Raw genomic sequence first — 19,730 nt, forward strand, 5'->3', positions numbered from 1 at the left:
AGCTCAGAGGCGGATCCCAGAGATTAAAGCGAGAGGAGAGTGGTATGCCGATTACATCATTGGGAATTCCAGCTCTTCTGGCTGCGGTTACTTGACTGTGACGCAGTACTTGGCGGGTAGACTGTGACGAGACAGGCCAAGTGTGCGGCGCTCCAGGAGATGAGAGTACAGAATGCCCGGGGTCGTCATTCACGGCCCAGCCTGGACTGGAGATCTGAAGTCACCAGGAAAGGCTCCCTCCGGCTGCCGCTCCAGTCTGGAGCGCCCTGCCGCCTGCAGTCCAGCTGCCTCTCGGCCAGCCTGGAGTCTCCTCTCCAGCCCCGCACTGCCAGCTCTGACACCAACGTGAGACTGTATCTGCTCTGGCGTTCTGCAAAGGTTTATGAGCACGGGTCCATATGTCTTATTCCCAATGTCGCCAATCAAACCAGTTAACGATAAGTGTGATTTTCACTTAAATATTACTGTCTGCGCCTAGCCAGGTACATCGCACGTTCCTGTGGTAGCGGTGCTAACTCTGTCAAGCTGGGGCAGAACAGCATGGCTGACATGCGACATTAAATTATTTTGTTGAAAGGATGTCGAAAATATCGCAAGCGAGCTGCCTCAAGGACTCAGAAATGTAACAGTTGCGATCAGTGTAAGCAATTACCAAGTGGCTCCCCGTGAGATGGGCGAGAGTGCAACGTGGCATTCTCCACTCTGCTCAGGGCCTCGATGCACGGACCGTCCACACCGATGCTGCAGTCAGAACCTCGGCTCATACGGAATGACGGCACAGTGTCCAGTGTTGTACTGTCGGCGCAGCTCTTCCCGCTTCCTCGTCAAGGGGAGCCGCAGCAGTGGCCGCCGTGCTGACAGTCGGCTGACTTGTTGACCTTTTGCTTGTAAAAGTGTGCAGCACACCTCACGCCGTGTCGATTATCGTTGGCTGCAGCTCTCTTAGTGTTTCACTTTCAGTAGCTGCTACTACTGATGTGCATATGAGTAGCCCATGGAAGCTCGTGAGTCAGAGTGCAGACCTCGAGGTGACTGAAGAACGTTTTGCAGATTGGTTACGCGAGTTCGTAACGTGCGGCAGCCTGGAGCAGCCGCCCCCCGCGTGGTCAGCTGCGCGGCGCCTGGCAGCCCGCCTCAGGGACTCCGGACTGCCTCCGCCGCCAGCAGGTGGAGCGGCGGAGGGAGGGGGGTGCGCCGGCGACCTGGCGCAGCTCCGCCGCCTCACGTTGGGCGAATCCTTGCAACTCCTCGTGGAGCTCGACTGCCGGATGGCTGACGACTGTATCGACTCCCGCTGTGTACCGAGGTATGTAGACCACTCGACGCCATTACTACTAACCGTTCAACTAATTCTTTCCTTAAATTTATTCTCAATGCTGTCACCTACTTTTCCTATTTTGCGATACTAACTATCTGTCAATAAGGGCACATTTGTGAGACCCAAAGAGGAAGCGCGCTAATACGTTCTGCCGCCGCCTCTTCTGTTGACACTTTCCACCGAGCAGTCAATGGAATGTGCCTCGTGGCATACGTCTCTCTCCGCTCGCTGTCTCCGCATATCGCTACAGCAGACGGTAAATAATCTGGTGATGACAGTCAAAGACTGAAAGCGGCAACTAACAACAAAAGCTTTTGCGATCGAGACTGCTAGCCTTACTAAAATTGAATTTATATCCCTATTTCCCAACCGTATTATCAAAAATCAATAAAAGTACAGTGTCGTTTGAGATGACAACAGCAGTAGCTCGATGTCGTTGTTAGTTGTAAATCATTTCAAAAGTGAACAATAAACACTGCAAGTGGCTAAATTAATTACTTTTTCGAAAGAAGCAATTATAGAATCAACACCCTGCACCACCAGATTACAGTAATACTCCACAACATTTGCTGTACATACGTAATTAAAATCTCTAACACGGCAGCAGTCAGCAACAGTAAAATTATGGAAGCCATAGTTTCAAATGGTTCAAATGGCTCTGAGCACTATGGGACTTAACATCTATGGTCATCAGTCCCCTAGAACTTAGAACTACTTAAACCTAACTAACCTAAGGACATCACACAACACCCAGCCATCACGAGGCAGAGAAAATCCATGACCCCGCCGGGAATCGAACCCGGGAACCCGGGCGTGGGAAGCGAGAACGGTACCGCACGACCACGAGATGCGGGCGAAGCCATAGGAATCGTACAGCCAACCAGTGGCACGTCAGATGTTTATTCACACTTTTACGTTGCTTTACTGTTCATTAAGCCATGTGGCTATACCTTAGCATTTATATGGGTCATTTTAGTGTTGACTGAGCTTTATGACCTATTTTCTCTTTTCACACAATAAGTTTACACACGTTACTACTTCTTCCAAGGAAGAAAGGTTTATATCTGTTTAAACCTAGGTAAGGTTTCGAATAAACTTGTGAAGTACAACTAGCTGGTGCATGACTCCCATTCTGCCCATACATCATTAAGTTATAGTAAGACAGTCACATTCAAGCCAACTTTTGCTTCAATGATCATGAAATGGCATCACGGTATTACCGCCTCTAGCCTCGAAGACTTCGTCAACTCGGCGGGGAAGAGAGTCCCGAAAATTTCTTCAGATACGCAGCATCTGCCCGAGGCCTCCCACTGCTGCATCAGATCCCGCAGAGCTACCAGTGTGTGGGGATGTCGGCTGCCACGTCTCAGCTGCTGTTCCAGACAGTACCGTACAACGCGTGCAGCTCTGAGACCGGGATGTCTAGTGTTCGCCTCGAGGTGCTGCAGGGCGCCTGAGTGTTCGTGAAACCGGGAGTGTATGCACGCAGCCCTGGGAACACGACTGTGTGTGTCATCTTCTACAACGCAAGTGTCCAGAGAATAGGGTAACACTTCGTCACCGACAATGTTGAAATAAACGTGCTGGTTCAGGTTCACATTGACCGTAGTGACTGAATCCAAGTCGCGGCGACACAAACACCCCTATGACACCATGGAACCACCAGTGGCTTGAACTACATCCTCTATAGGCCGTCAGTCCAATCGCCACCTCCATAATTTCAGAAGAGGCGAAATCGCGCGACTCGTGTGACGCACCTCCACCCAGCCACTGTCCGTCTCTGTGTGGTTTGGCCCACTCAAGACGCGCAGCTGTGTGTGTCTGTGTGAGCGGCGGCTGCTGTCTCCATATGTCGAGCCTGTGCAGCCGCCTTCCGAACGATTGCTAGGCACTGGTTCAGATGGAGCTGCTTTGCCAGGCATTGGCAATTTGCGTCTCGTTTGAAAACTTGGAGTGGCAGTCGTCAACAGCCCTGTCGGCTAGGATCTTCTTACGGCACTGCCTCACATCACTACGAGTGGTTCACCATTCGTTGCAGGTACTTGGACAGTCCACATTGATTGACCAACAGATCGTGTAACTTTACTAGTGGTGTGGTCGTGGACATGTCGAAACGCAAAAAAATCCTTTCTGCCACTTCTCAACATCTCCACGTCGACGCAGGTGACCGCCTGATCCCACGCGAGCGACTGGCACAGCGATTGTCGCCTCACCGTCACCACTGACGTCAACGGTGGAGCGTCACGTGACCGCCTGGTTCCTGCCCTGCAGCACGGCATCCAGCCCTCCAAAGCGACCTCTGTGCTCGATTAAGTGGAGGCATAGCATTTCGTCTGATGAGATTAGTTCATGCTTTCTAGAAGGTCTGCGATTTGTACACTTTTAGCCAACATTTACGATCGCCACCCAAGTGTTGTTATTGCTGTTAGAGGCATATGTGTACTCTTCACTGAACATACGCAAATTTCAAATCTTCGTTCCTCATTTGCATACGTATAAGGTTGTTATGTATGGAGCTGTTGCATCAGCATACTCTGAAGGAAACGTAATTGGTATGCAGTACGGACCGGAAGACTTGCTGTTATTAAGTGATTTAAGTTACCTCACAAATCGGAGGATATCTGCCTCTAGGTTACTCATGTGGAGAACTGTTCTTGATTCGGATTCTGGAATATGCAGAAAGAGTTTAAAGATTTGATTGACAATGAAACAGGATTAAATCACGAATGTCGACAGACGAGATTCATTGTTTTGTACATCAAAAAGCACTTTGTGCTAAATTTGCAGGCCTTTGGCACATGGCAAAATTGGAAGAAAGCATAGTATAATTGCTGAAGTCACACGCATCTTCTGTTTTCAGCTGCAACAGTTTTCAGTGAAACTGAACGATTCCTATGGAGACTTCGTATCGTACTGCAAAGTACGTAGGTTATGTCGAGACACATACCTGGAACGACTTAAAACTTGCTAGCGTTTAATTTTTTGACGGAAAAAGGAATGCACGAACGAAAATGAAAACATGTGTAATCTAGTGCAGATTTCACATTTTAACTGTTCTTGACTGTACACTGCCCACAGCAATGCACTGCAAGGTAACTTTTTCCTCATTTGATGGGGATGCATTTAAAAAGAAAATCGCGTTTCTGGAACCGACACGTTCTGACAAAGACAGTGAAGTTCCCGAAGATCACTGCTGTTAAACAAAATATGAAGTTTGAAGAATACGCTGTGGCCTAGAAAGAATTACAAGGGTAGTTTTATGAAGTTTTTGAGATTTTTAAAAGTTTGTTTACATTAGCGCTTCATTGCGTATTAATACAGGTTACGTAATATCAGTGCTCTTGTACCAAGTTATCATCTTCCTTTGCGTAAATTTTTCTGTCAAAACATGTCTAGCAAATGTGATGTTTGCTGTAGAAATCTGAAGGCGGGGATGTGAAGACTGTGTAGGTTATAGTTTATTGGGGCGAATGTAGCGGCGAGGAAACTGGGTAGATAAAACGCTCTCCATGGCAACGTACGTTATGTAGAAAGGACAGAAAAGTCGCTGAAAAGGAGGCAAAAATTTGTGCCATTGAGGCTGAATTAGAAAATGAGGACTTGGAATTATGTAGGCTAAGGGAAGAAACAGGGACGGGAAAGGTAGAACCAAAAAGAGAAACTTGAAAAAACTTCGAAATTCAGTTAGTAAATCAGTTTGGCTTGCTATCTGAAGTAGTGGAGGAAGGGCCTCATCCAGATGTAGTTGAATGTATTTTGAAGCAGAATATTAGCTTCAAGAAAAAAAGACACGTAGGGATCAAATCAGAATAGGAAAAGAAGAATATTGCTTCTAGTTAACAGTCAACGCTAGGAGCGTCAGGAGGAATTAGGTGCAGCGTACCAGCTAACAAGTTTTGTGAAAACAATGCTAGGGAGACCAGGAAATTACAGTTGGGGCAGCAGGAAACAGCCTGTGGTATGAATCCAAGGTGTACTATTGCGAGAGACTTGGATGAAATAGGAACATGAACTGGCCACACAAATGTGGTGTTTGTGGAGGTCTTTCAGCGCCATGTTCGGTCCTGCGTAAACACTGCTGTAAGGCGTGTTAACACTCTGGCTTGCTATCTGAAGTAGTGGAGGAACGTGATGTTCCAGATACCCCCAAAACCTCACACACGCGAAGTTCCTGTTGATACTACTGGTAGGTGAGGATACACTACACATGGCCTGCACCTAAATAGGAAGGAGAAAGATAAGTCAGCTTCTCTATTAGCAGACACTGTAAGGGGGAGCCTCAGTCACACGAGGGTGACCCCTGTGGTTAATGGCACCAGGTAGACAGGTTTCTTATGTTAAGGTCAAAGTCCAAACAGATAACACTCAAGAAAAATAGAATAACAGAAGCTTCATGTACAGTAAATAGGGATGAAGCTAAGGGTAGTATCAACTTACTTCATCAGAATATCAGGGGAATAAAAAATAAAGTAGATGATCTGTTAACATCTACATTTATACTCCGCAAGCCACCCAACGGTGTGTGGTGGAGGGCACTTTACGTGCCACTGTCATTACCTCCCTTTTCTGTTCCAGTCGCGTATGGTTCGCGGGAAGAACGACTGTCTGAAAGCCTCCGTGCGCGCTTGAATCTCTCTAATTTTACATCCGTGATCTCCTCGGGAGGTATAAGTAGAGGGAAGCAATATATTCGATACCCCATCCAGAAACGCACCCTCTCGAAACCTGGCGAGCAAGCTACGCCGCGATGCAGAGCGCCTCTCTTGCAGAGTCTGCCACTTGAGTTTGCTAAACATCTCCGTAAAGCTATCACGGTTACCAAATAGCCATGTGACGAAACGCGCCGCTCTTCTTTGTATCTTCTCTACCTGCTCCGTCAACCCGATCTGGTACGGATCCCACACTGTTGAGCAATACTCAAGTATAGGTCGAACGAGTGTTTTGTAAGCCACCTCCCTTGTTGATGGACTACATTTTCTAAGGACTCTCCCAATGAATCTCAACCTGGTACCCGCCTTACCAACAATTAACTTTATATGATCATTCCACTTCAAATCGTTCCGCACGCATACTCCCAGATATTTTACAGAAGTAACTGCTACCAGTGTTTGTTCCGCAATCATATAATCATACAATAAAGGATCCTTCTTTCTATGTATTCGCAATACATTACATTTGTCTATGTTAAGGGTCAGTTGCCACTCCCAGCACCAAGTGCCTATCCGCTGCAGATCTTCCTGCATTTCGCTACAATTTTCTAATGCTGCAACTTCTCTGTATACTACAGCATCATCCGCGAAAAGCCGCATGGAACTTCCGACACTATCTACTAGGTCATTTATATATATTGTGAAAAGCAATGGTCCCATAGCACTCCCCTGTGGCACGCCAGAGGTTACTTTAACGTCTGTAGACGTCTCTCCATTGATAACAACATGCTGTGTTCTGTTTGCTAAAAACTCTTCAATCCAGCCACACAGCTGGTCTGATATTCCGTAGGCTCTTACTTTGTTTATCAGGCGACAGTGCGGAACTGTATCGAACGCCTTCCGGAATTCAAGGAAAACAGCATCTACCTGGGAGCCTGTATCTAATATTTTCTGGGTCTCATGAACAAATAAAGCGAGTTGGGTCTCACACGATCGCTGTTTCCGGAATCCATGTTGATTCCTACAGACTACATTCTGGGTTTCCAAAAACGACATGATACTCGAGCAAAAAACATGTTCTAAAATTCTACAACAGATCGACGTCAGAGATATAGGTCTATAGTTTTGCGCATCTGCTCGACGACCCTTCTTGAAGACTGGGACTACCTGTGCTCTTTTCCAATCATTTGGAACATTTCGTTCCTCTAGAGACTTGCGGTACACGGCTGTCAGAAGGGGGGGCAAGATCTTTCGCGTGCTCTGTGTAGAAACGAACTGGTATCCCGTCAGGTCCAGTGGACTTTCCTCTGTTGAGTGATTCCAGTTGCTTTTCTATTCCTTGGACACTTATTTCGATGTCAGCCATTTTTTCCTTTGTGCGAGGATTTAGAGAAGGAACTGCAGTGCGGTCTTCCTCTGTGAAACAGCTTTGGAAAAAGGTGTTTAGTATTTCAGCTTTACTCGTGTCATCCTCTGTTTCAATGCCATCATCATCCCGGAGTGTCTGGATATGCTGTTTCGAGCCACTTACTGATTTAACGTAAGACCAGAACTTCCTAGGATTTTCTGTCAAGTCGGTACATAGAATTTTACTTTCGAATTCACTGAACGCTTCACGCATAGCCCTCCTTACGCTAACTTTGACATCGTTTAGGTTCTGTTTGTCTGAGAGGTTTTCACTGCGTTTAAACTTGGAGTGAAGCTCTCTTTGTAGATGACCTCACAAATAACAGTGGGATTGATATACTTTGTCTGAACACCATGTAACTGCGGTGATGGATAGTGTCAGCATAAATTAGTATAATTTAGCACCTTACACTTCCAGATATAGCATGGATAAAGGAGGGGTTGCCGTTTACAAAAAACAAGGATATAAGTACAAAACTGTAGAAGTACGCAAATTCTGCATTGATCAGCACTTTGAAGTTTGTGCATGTAAACTAGAGATAGATAATCTAGTGTTGATGTTAGCAACAGTGTACAGGTCCCCATTAGGAGATTGGGAGCTAGTCATAAAAAAGTTTGACTAACTATTACGCTGTCTGTCAGACAAAAACAGGATGTTATTAATCTGTGATGATTTCTATGTAAACTTTCTAACCAGTTCAGATCGGAAAAGTGTGAGTGTTATTAATTGCATATAACATAGAACCAGCTATCAATTTCCCTACACATATAGCTCAAGGCAGTAGCGCTCTAATAGATAATGTATTTGTACAGCAAGAGGGTGTAAAACTAACACATGCTTTTCCATTGATAAATGGATTATCAGCCCATGATGTACAATTGATTAAATTAGAAAACACAGCAAGGTGTACAGTTCAGAAACCATGAAATAAAACTGTAAGGTTGCTCAACCCCGTGTTTATTGAACACTTCAGGGAAAATTTAAGAAATCTTAATTGGGGAGATGTATATAATGAGCCAAATGCACTTGTGCCTGGCCAATGTCTTGGCCACCCCATTTCTACACTCCTCGTTTCTTTTGTAATTCCTGCAAACACTAACACCTGTACTCGTACTGATAACTAATTTAAATACAACCTACTGGTGAATTTTGCTTAATGGCTATTAGGCCACTGTCCATGGCATATTTCTGCGCCTACGACTTCGTCTCCTAAATGTGGAGGCACCACCAGAGGCAATAAACAATGACACAACACTAACTTGTGGAAAGACACCTATCCGAGATTTCAATTCTGATGTATTCTAGAGCTTCCAGCAGATAAGGGCAACGCTACAATGCTCATGAAATAATGAACCTACTGCAGAAAAACTTGCGTTATATTACAACCATGAAGGTAAAGTGAGATTAAAAGCAATCTCCCAAGATCAGTTCTTAGGGTAACGCATCAGCTAGTAAAAGCCTCTTTGATTTCTCTCACCAACTAGAAATGTCTTACTAAATCAGAACTGGTCCCATCAAGATTGTGTGGTATACTAAAAATTCACAAACCCGTCATTCCATTAAGACCAGTTGTTAGCGCTATGGACTGTTCGACAAGCGTGACTGCCAAATACCTGGACAGTCTGCAACACACCTCTGTAGCAAAAAAAGACGTATAAAAGGTTCAGTTCATTATACAAAAAATAGAATCCTTCATGTCCATCAGATATTTGCCCATTTAGACGTTCTATTACTGTTTACTATAGTTGCTCTTAATAAAACGATGTCACATATGGAATTTACACTCTTAGACAAAAAAAAGAACACTCCGTGAAGGAAATATCCGGAAGGTACAGAAAGTAGATGTTGTGCTGTACATGAGCAGACAAACAAGTGAATGACTTCTTCAAGAGGGAAGCTTAACAAGTTAAGTAAGTCAATAATGCGTCCTTATGTAAGCAATTTTTCATCTTGATATTTATTGACAGAGTTGTTGGATGTCTCCCTAAGGAACATCATGCCATATTTTGTCCAAATGCTGCGGTAGATCGTCAAAATCCCGACCTGGTAGGACGTCCCTGCCTATATTGCTCCAATTATTCTCAATTGGGAAGAAGTCTGGCAACCTTGCTGGCCAAGGTAGGGTTTGGCAAGTCTAAAAACAAATAGTAAAAACTCTTCCCATATGCGAGAGGGCATTATTTTGGAAAAAAAGTTAGCCAAGAATGGCTTACCTTGAAGGCAGCAAAACGGGGTGTTGAACAGCATAGGCGAACTGCTGTGCTGTAAGGGTACCACAGATTAAAACCAAAGAAATCCTGCTGTGAAAAAAATGACACCCCACACCATCACTCGAGGTTGTCAGACCATATGGCGGACGACAGTAAGATTGGTATACCACGACCATCTGTGGCATCTCCAGATGCGACTTCGGCCAGGAATCTCATTGACTGGAACAGTCTTCTATGATGAGCCTCGCTTCTAATTGAGCCCCAATGTCCAGCAAAGATGTGTCTGGAAACGCCTTGGAGACTTGGGGGGGGGGGGGGGGGAGTTTCCAACCTGACTGTCGCCCGCCATGAAGCCCAACAACCGAGAGTGATGATCTGGGGTGCCGTTCACTTTCATAGCAGGACCACTTTAGTAGTCACCCACACAGCAGAGCGGTACGTCGACGATATTCGATGTTCCACGTCCAGTTTTGTTGTCCTTCATGGCAAGCCATACTGACATTACATATCAGCAAGGTAATGCCGGCCCACACACACAACGAGTGTTTCTATTGCTCGCCAAACATACCTTGACTAGGAAGGGCGCCAAACCTCTCCCCAACTGACAACGTTTGGGGCATACCGGGCAGGGCACTCGAACCATCTCGGGGTTTTCATGACTTAAGCTGCCAGCTGGACATGATTTCGGACGATGTCCCTCAGGAGGACATTCAACAGCTCTGCCAGTAAATGCGAAGCCGAATAACTGAGGCGGACCAAAGTGTTACTGACTTCGCTCAGTTTGTGAGGCTCTGGAATAAATCATCCAGTTTTCTGAAACTGTATTCATTACAGGAAACACACTCAGCACAGTTACAGCGGAGCTCTATATGTAAAACTGGAAGGAATAGCTTATCAGCCCAGCAAGAAAAATTACTATCGTTGGTTTTGTTATATTGATGACACTCATACTTCGTTATATAGCCTCATGGACAAAAAGAACTCAGACTTTCTAAACTTTCCGAATGATATTAGTTATAATATAAAATCCAGTATAGAAAAAGAGAAAGAAGAAATATTTTAAAATGTATGGCTACTTAGAAAATCCACAGATGTTAGGCACAGAAGGTCTGCAAAAACCTCACTCACACATGTGGATACATTCACAAAAATTCCAGTCATTGTCACAAACTGAAAAGAGCGGTAATGAGAACATTGGTGGGCTTGGCTTAAATAATGTGTCACCAGAGGAGTTGGAGGAACGCTCCGACCATTTAAACACTACATTCAGAAGAAATGATTAATCTGAGAAAGAGTTTAATAGGGCAATAAGTCCATAAAGGTATGGAGCTTCTCCTGAAGAAGAAACAAAGATTTACTCCCATTCGTAAAAGCAGTCATGGTTCACATGATCAGAGTACGAGGAATACATAGTATTGATGCAGTGTTTATACCAATTATGAAGGAGCGTCAATGTTTCGAACACTGTAAAGAATGTACGGCCAGCACTTGCCACAGGAGGAATATATAAATTGTCTTGCACACACAGTGAAGCACACATGTGTAGTACTCATTTCTTGCTTAAGGAACAGAAGAGCAGTTGTCATTTGCGAAATAGCAATAAATCGGCAGTTGCAGAACATCCACTGGGACCAGGGAAACTAAAAATTCGTCTCTGCAATACGGAACCAATATTACTGTGCTTGAATTTACAGAGAGGGCATTCAAATTCCAAAGCACGAAAGCAACTTTAACGGAAAGAAGAATGAGAGAAATTAGGCTAGTTGCTGACCTCAGTGCTGAATACTGAAACCAGCGCCAAGTGTTCCCCGGCAGAAGCTCGACAACACACGCACTCGTGACTCTGCGCTCTTAAGCAGCCGTCTGATGACATCATAGGGATCCGAACAAACAGTTCAGCTTGTACAGTTTATAGAAGTTTCAAACTGCTGCCTGAGCCTTTTCAGCCTCTGAAGATGTCTCCAGCATTTGGAGACGAAACGGTAGAGACCTTTCCATGTGTGTTTTTTTTTTTTTTTTGAGTCATCTGTCTTCTCATTCGTTTGGTGTGGTCCACTACAAATTCCTCTCCTATGCCAACCTCTTCACCTCAGAGCAGCACTTGCGACCTACGTCCTCAATTATTTGCTGGATGTATTCTCCAATTTCGTACCATGGAAGTCATTCCCTGATGTCTTAGCAGATGTCCTATCATCGTGTCCCTTCCACATATTCCTTTCCTCTTCCATTCTGCGCAGAACCTCCTCATTCCTTACTTTGTAAGTTGACCTAATTTTCAGCATTCGTCTGTAGTACATCATCTCAAATGCGTTGATTCTCTCCTTTTCCGGTTCTCCCACAATCCATGTTTCACTACCATTCTAGGTTCTGTTCCAAACGTACATTCTCAGAAAATTCTTCCTAAAAATTAAGGCCTATCTTTGATACTAATGGACTTCTCTTGGTCAGGAATGCCTTTTTTGCCGGTGCAAATCTGCTTTCGATGTCCTCCTTGCTCCATCTGTCATTGGTTATTTTGCTGCCTAGGTAGTAGAATTCCTTAATTTGATATACTTCGTGACAATTAATCCTGATGTTATGTTTATCTCTGTTCTCATTTCTCCTACTTCCAATTCCTTTCGTCTTTCTTCGATTTATTCTCAACCCATATTTTGTACTCATTAGACTGTCCATTCCATTCACCCCATCATGTAATTCTTCTTCACTTTCACTTTCAGGATAGCAATGTCATCAGCGAATCGCATCATTCATGCCCTTTCACCTTCAATTGTAATCCCACTCCTGAAACTTTCTTGTATTTCCATCATTGCTTCATCGATGTACATACTGAAAATACGGGCGAGACGCTACATCCCTGCCCACATCCTTCTTAATCCGAGCGCTTCATTCTTGGTCATCCACTCTTATTGTTTCCCTCTTGGCTTTTGTACATATTGTGTATTACCTGTCTCTCTCTACAGCCTACCCCTGTTTGTCTCAGAATTTCTAACACTTTGCGCCATTTTACATTGCTCAACATCTTTTCCAGGTCGACAAATCCTATAAACGTAACTTTATTGTTCTTTAGTCTTGCTTCTATCACCGACAGCAACGTCGGAATTGCCTCTCTGTTGCATTTACCTTTCCTAAGGCCAAATTGATAGTCATCTAACTCATCCTCAATTTTCTTTTCCATTCTCCAATATATTATTCTTGTCAGCAATTTGGATGCATGAGATTTTAAGCAGACTGTTCGATAATTGTCGCACTTGTCAGTTCTTGCAGTCTTAGGAATTGTGTGCATGATATTTTTTCGAAAGCTAGATGGTATGTCGGCGGACTCACATATTTTACACACCAACATGAATAGTCGCTTTGTCACCAGTTCCCCCCAATGGTTTTAGACATCCTGATGGAAAGTTATCTACCCCTTATTTGATCTTAAGTCATCCAAAGCTCTTTTAAATTCTATTACTGGATCTCGTATCTCTTCCAAATCGACTTTTCTTTCTTCTTCTATCACATCAGACAAATCTTCCCTCCTCATGGAGGCCTTCAATGTACTCATTCCATATATCCACTTCCTCCTCCTTTTTTGACGGTGAAATTCCCACTGCACTCTTAATACTACCACCCTTTGCTAACAATTTCATTCAAAGTTGCTTTGACTTTCTTATGCGTTGACTCAGTCCTTCCAACAATCATTTCTTTTTCGATTTCTTCACATTTTTCAGGCAGCTATTTCGTCTTAGCTTTCCTACACATCCTGTCTATTTCATCCCTCAGTGACTAGCCTTTCTGTATTCCTGAATTTCCCTGAACATTTTTGAACTTCCTTCTTTCATCATGGGTAATAAAAGAAATACTTCAGTTATTTATTTGAATTCCCATGGTTTCTTTGCAGTTACTTTCTTTGTATCTATATTTTTCTTTCCAACTTCTATTATTGTCGTTTTCAGAGATATCCATTCCTCTTGAAGTGGACTGCCTACTGGATTATTCCTTGTTGCTGTATCCATAGCCTTGCAGATCTTCAAGAGTATCTCGTCATTCCTTAGTACTTCTATATCTGACACATTTGCGTATCGATTCTTTCTGACTTATCTCTTAACCTTCAACGTACTGTTTATCATTACTACATTGTGATATGAGTCTATATCTGCTCCTGCGTATGCCTTACAATCCATTATATCATTTCAGAATCTCCTTCGGACCATGATGTAATCTAACTGTTGTTCCCCATATCACCCAGCCTTTTCCAATTATACATCCTCCTCTTGTGATTAAGAGTATTCGCTATTACTTGCCGAAATTTATTACAGGACTGAGTTAGTCTCTCTTCTCTCTCATTCCCTATCCCAACCCCATATTCTACAGTAACCATTTCTTCCACGTTTTCTCCTACAACTGCATTCCAGTCTCCCACGAGTAATGGAGTTTCATCTCCCTTTACGTACTGTATTACCCTTTCAGTACCTTCATATACTTTTCTGTCATCTTAAGCTTCCGACGTCGGCATGTACTATCTGAACTATCGTTGTGGGTATTGGTTTGCTGTCGATTGTGATAAGCTTAACTGTATCACTGAACTGTTCACTGTAACACACTCTCTGCTCTACCTTCCTAAAGAATCCGACTCCCGTTATACTGTTTCCTGCTACTGTTCATATTACCATAATGGCAGCCCAAAATACGACAGTCCCGCCCCGCAGCAGAACCCATGCATAGAGACCTGCACCGGTGCCTGGTCACCTACACAGCCTTGCACGACGATCCCCAGTCGACGTTCGAAACCTGTACTCGCCAGTGAACACAAGCCCACTCCACTGATCCAAGTTCCGTTTCACGTGTCCCCTTAGGCAATTTCTTCGCACTCCAAGGTCCCAGATAGTTTTTTATTGTTGTTCGTAGTGGTCGCCTAGTGACCACATTCATCGAGTGAAACTGGATACTTACTGACTGTGTCGACGAGCCTCCGAGTTGACACCAAACTGAGGGAGTACTTTTACAGATAGAGACTCCAGCAAAACACAAGCGGAAGTGAGCCCACAGAGTTCTACCTCCATGATACAGAGGCACACAGGCAGTCATATGTGCCCCTGGATAGGACCAAAATTTCCTGCAGCTACTTCCTTAATTACCTTGGTGTCTCCCTCTTCCCGTCACTGTCATTTATGCAGCACTGCGCGGACCTGTGAAAGTCGTTTGGTTCTATCCTAAATCAACTGCACTACATTCTTGCAAAAAAACTGGGGAGGAAATGTAGACAAACAAAACAACGCTGCAATTTCTCTTGGTTATTGAGCTGTCGCATATTGTGCTAAAGCGTGGGAGAATGGCACTCACACAGTTAAGACGTAAGGAGCCATGTTGACTCTTAATGACATTGCTACAACAGCTCCCACTTAGGGGTTGCATGTTCTGTCAAATTTTGTCCCTGCTAATCTCACAATCAAGGATGCCAAGGTACTAATTCCTAAGACAGGGTGCAAAAAAGTATTCAGTCCAATTGAGTAAGGTAGCGCAGTATGGTCTTTCTTGTCAGGAAAGACCAAGATTCAACCTCATCCAAATGGCACGAGAGAGACATGGCAACGTCTTGAAATCGTGGTATTATAGTGGAAGTGCTGCTCGTGACTATGGCGCCGAGGAGCAGACGGTGAGCCATGTTGTGGGGGAGCGCCCACTCCATGCCTTTGAAGGCGGTCTGCTGTGCTTGTCCATCATAGTTCTGGCTAATTGTTTGTATGTGAATTCTTGTATTTCATCAGAAATGATCAGTTCGCCAGAATATGTTAGCAGACTCGCATACCAGCCGTGATGTACGCAACAATTCCTGTCTGACACCTCGATTCGTCTCTAATGGGCTGGCGACCTCCATCAATGGGAAACGTAAAAGCTGGAGAAGGGCAAGTTCAGTTTAGTTTTCACTATTCTAGTCTACAAAATACAGTCAAGTTTCAGAATATGATCTGTCACATAAGCTGACTCCATTTTATTTTGAAAGGTTGAACAACATGGAATGGAACGTGACAGCGCTGCAAGCGGATGATCTGAGGCATCATATCCTGTCCCAGTCAGCGCATGCTGTTCGACGCATCACAAGAGCCACGGCCAGCAGGGTGAGATGTGAGTGGGAGCGTCATAATCAGTTTAAGTGGAGGAATAAACCTGGTGAGTATATTATTTGGAAGTTCGTTATTGTTAAATAAAGCGTAATGTGCACATTTAGGTTTTCTATAAAAACTCTCGTCGAAGTTAATCAACACATGGTGAAGGAGCTGCACCACATTTGAAAATTCTGTCCTAATTATAGTGCATAGAAATAAAAACATAAGAACTAAATAATAATCACTCTGAAGAAAAGAAACAGTTATCTAATGACAACCGACTGCATCTAACAAGAGAAGATGACCAACCTGGTCTCACATACAAAACGCACACTTGCAAGGTGTGAGCCCCAGCTGTCTATGTCGCGCGGAGATTTGTGCCACGATTATGACTGTACGCAGTTAGACTTTCTGAACACATAGTTTTTCAACGCTCGTGTACCACTTGTTTCTGGCACGCTCCGCTGCGTTCGCCCATAGTCGGAGCTCGAACTACTGTACGGTACGGTGAGTAAGAGGTTCGCGTTTATAGTGCCGGTGAACCGACAAGCGACAGTGTGGCACCTGCAGGAGCAGTATACAGTGACGGTCAAATTGCCACGTTTAAACGTCAAAGCTCGCGACAGTTGTGACCCGTAAGCGTCGTTATATGTGGCTATTCGACTAACTCTTACACGAGGCAAAAGAAACTCTATGAGCGTTTCTTTGTGCTACTATTTGTACCTTGCGATCAGTTGCGGCAGTCATAAAGAAGACCCGTTAAATGGAGAGAAGAATAGTTGATTGACGTTAGACTATTCTTTATGAGAGGATGGTGGTGACAATGATGACGATACCCCTTCACCACGATCATTTTCGTCAAACAACTTCATTGGCACAATGCGACAGAGACGTAAAATCACGAACTGATTGTTTAGGAAGCTTGCTTTGAAGAGGTAATATTGTCAGATTTTACTTTGCCTCTGTCCGTAACAGAGATCTGTGTGTGTGTGTGTGTGTGTGTGTGTGTGTGTGTGCGTGTGTGTGTTTTATATAAAACAAGCTTGCTTTGAAGAGGTAATATTGTCAGATTTCACCTTGCCTCTGTCCGTAACAGAGATCCGTGTGTGTGTGTGTGTGTGTGTGTGTGTGTGTGTGTGAAACACATGGGGCAGAAGTGACCGGCTCCACACTCGTCTTCCCACGTCTTCGACGTGAAGAGGGTCTGAGGGCTCTGGACGTCACCCCGCTGCACAGTACTCTGCACGTGACGTTTTAAGACTCCCGTTCATTGTCGTTGCGATAAAAGTGACGATGCAGGAAGGTACTGTAACTTTTACGAAATTTTTAGACCTTTAATGCCATATGCTACAGAGCGTACGGGGATCCACTACACGATGCCAACCCCAGCAGAACAGACACTAAGAGTCGCAAGAAAAGACAGAGCCCATGTCCTTAGAAATTGTGTAAAGTGCGTTATAAAAAGTAGCGGAATTTGGCACATTGTGTACATTTATTTACTTCTTTATGCGTTTATTCCACCTGATAAAATTAAGGCATTCGTGCACTCTCTTATATATAACCTGTCATCTCAATGAGTCAACATTACGACATGCGAAGTACACGAGCAGCACACGGTAGTGATAATTATACTACTTTTGCTAATAACAACAACAACAATGGAGACACATAAGAACACACGTTTCTCTTGATGGGACATGCACAACTGTTGATACACATCCCAGTGATAAAATCAACTGCTGATGTACAATTTTGCAACTGTAGCAGGTATTATCACTGATGACAGAAATTAATGTACGGGGTTTCATAAATTCCACATGTTATGCTTTATATCAGAATACACATACTACAAAAATTGTAGCTCTGCATCTTCAAGTTGACTTAGATGTAAAACAGTGTAACTGTTTCAAACTGTGGATGCATTACTTTTACATGTTTGTTCGCCTTTCTTTTAACAAATTACACAATGATAAAAATATCAAAACTTCACGTACTGCAATTACATAACATTATGGCTTCAGTACAAACAGTCATGATTGCACACGACGTTTGGCCTTGGAGCGGAGTGGAAGAGAGGGGAGTCCCTTTCTCTCTCCCTCTGTCGCTCTTTGTTTTAACTCGCAACCGTCGGTAGCTACAGAAAACTCTCGCTTCCCCACGGGAGGTATGCTTCGAAAAGGATCGAGGCACAGGAAAGTTCCATCTGAGGTTACGTCCTGGCGAGACTCTTCTTAATACTCGCACATCTGTATTTATGGGAAGAATTGTCCGATTATCTGTGTCTAGAAGTCGAAATCTATCGTTTTGTAAATCCTGCTCTTCGATTGTGTGGCACACCTAGGCCCAGACATAAGCTCAGATGTCAGTTGAATTGCGATCAAGGGTGGATTGAAGTTTAAGAGAATGGTCTGGAAGAACAAAACGCGGAAAGGAGTGGGACACTAAAGTGCAAAGCAATCACGAACTTCATTTGAATTTCTCTTGGGCTGTAGATATTACGTTGATGAATACCACACAGGCAGTTCATTTGAACAGAAATGGACACCTATGAAAAGGGCATCGTAGGAAATTGGACAAACAAAGATAGATATAAGGAGCTAACGGAAAAGAAACCTTGGGAAACAGAAAAAAAAACACAGCAATTGATCAGCAAATCATTGGCGAAAGTGTCAACCAAGAATTATTGAAGTTGGCGTCTAGAATATACGAGAATGGCGCTATAGCATTAGATACAACCCTGAAGATATAAGCAGATAGTTGCGAGGCCTACCGCACAATGACCACAACACCTCATGTATGGAATTTGTCGACAGGAATAATATATACAGAGGAATGGAAAAGATAATAGAGGATATGATAGATGACGATCATTTTGACTGTCAGAAGGCTAATAGCACAAGAGGGCGGCACGTCTGACATTGTAACCGATGCGGGAAGCAAAACTTGGAAGATAAAATGGACACATTCATAGGCCCTGAAAGGAAAAGCATCCGGAAATGTAAAATTCTGCAAAATGTTCGGAATATTGAGAAAAATAAGAGTAAGTTGCAAAAAAAGACGGGTAATACGTACAAGAACCAAGAGGAAACAATAAGGTTGCATGACCAAGAACAAAATACTGTCCCATCTTCCTACCAAAGCGTTTGGTATGTTCCATTCTTCACCGATACTCCTGAGAACCTAATCATTTTTTCTTTTATCAGTCCATCTAATTTTCGAAATTCTTCTCTAGCACCACATCTCAAACGCTTCGATTCTCTTCCGTCCCGGTTTTCCCACTGTCCATGTTTCACTTTCACAGAATACTGTGCTCAAAACTTATGGCGTAGATTTTGGGAAAGTCGCCCAGAACTGTGGGTCAGGGGAAACTTACTGTACGAGATGAGGAGGGAAGACTAATTGTTGAGGACTGCATCGGACGCGATTTGAAAACCTAAGAGCTTAAGACAAGGTGATATGCACGACAGAGATTACTGCTAAATCACTGATCACAAGTTATTAAGAGTGAGAAGGTAAGCACATTGTACATAACAGAGGTGGGATGGGGCGGTGAAAAATAGATGGGAATGACAATGAAAGATGCAGCAAACTGAAACGGAGTGAAGCAAAGAGTAGTTACAGTGATAAAAAGCTGGGTGGCGAGAACCAAGGACACGTTGTAGAGTTAGTTTTCACCTACGGAGTCCTGAGATACTGGTGCCTGGGGGAGGAATCCAGGTGGTGAAACAGGCGCTGGTGTCACGAATGTCACGTCGTAGACCGTGCTCTGCAACAGGATATTGTGAGTTACCAGTATATACCCTCAGCCTATGCCCATTCATCCTAATTGATAATGTGATGGTAGTCATGCCTATGTAGAAGGCTAAACAGTGTTTACGCAGTAGCTGGAATATGACTTGTATCTTTTCGCAGCTGGCTCTCCCTTTGATAGAATATGTTTTGCCAGTTACAGGGCTATTATAGGAGGACACACTCTTGTTAACTCGAGATCAATGTTTTAGCAGTAACCTCTGTCTTGTATATTAACCTATCTTCCACCTTTAAGCTCCCTGGATG

At 43.9% G+C, this 19,730-nt stretch overlaps 1 protein-coding gene across 1 annotated transcript in view; it reads left to right on the plus strand.

Moving 5' to 3' along the window:
* The first annotated feature begins 15,304 nt into the window (after window positions 1–15,304).
* The window catches only part of LOC124553381, a 43,053-nt gene continuing 38,627 nt past the window's right edge, over window positions 15,305–19,730 (plus strand). Inside the window, exon 1 of the mRNA XM_047127251.1 lies at window positions 15,305–15,738. Within this exon, the coding sequence (XP_046983207.1) occupies window positions 15,582–15,738 (157 nt within the window). The 5' untranslated portion in view covers window positions 15,305–15,581. The remainder of the gene's footprint in view (window positions 15,739–19,730) is intronic.

Source organism: Schistocerca americana, chromosome 11 (genome assembly GCF_021461395.2).
Source record: "Schistocerca americana isolate TAMUIC-IGC-003095 chromosome 11, iqSchAmer2.1, whole genome shotgun sequence".
Taxonomy (NCBI): Eukaryota; Metazoa; Arthropoda; class Insecta; order Orthoptera; family Acrididae; genus Schistocerca; species Schistocerca americana.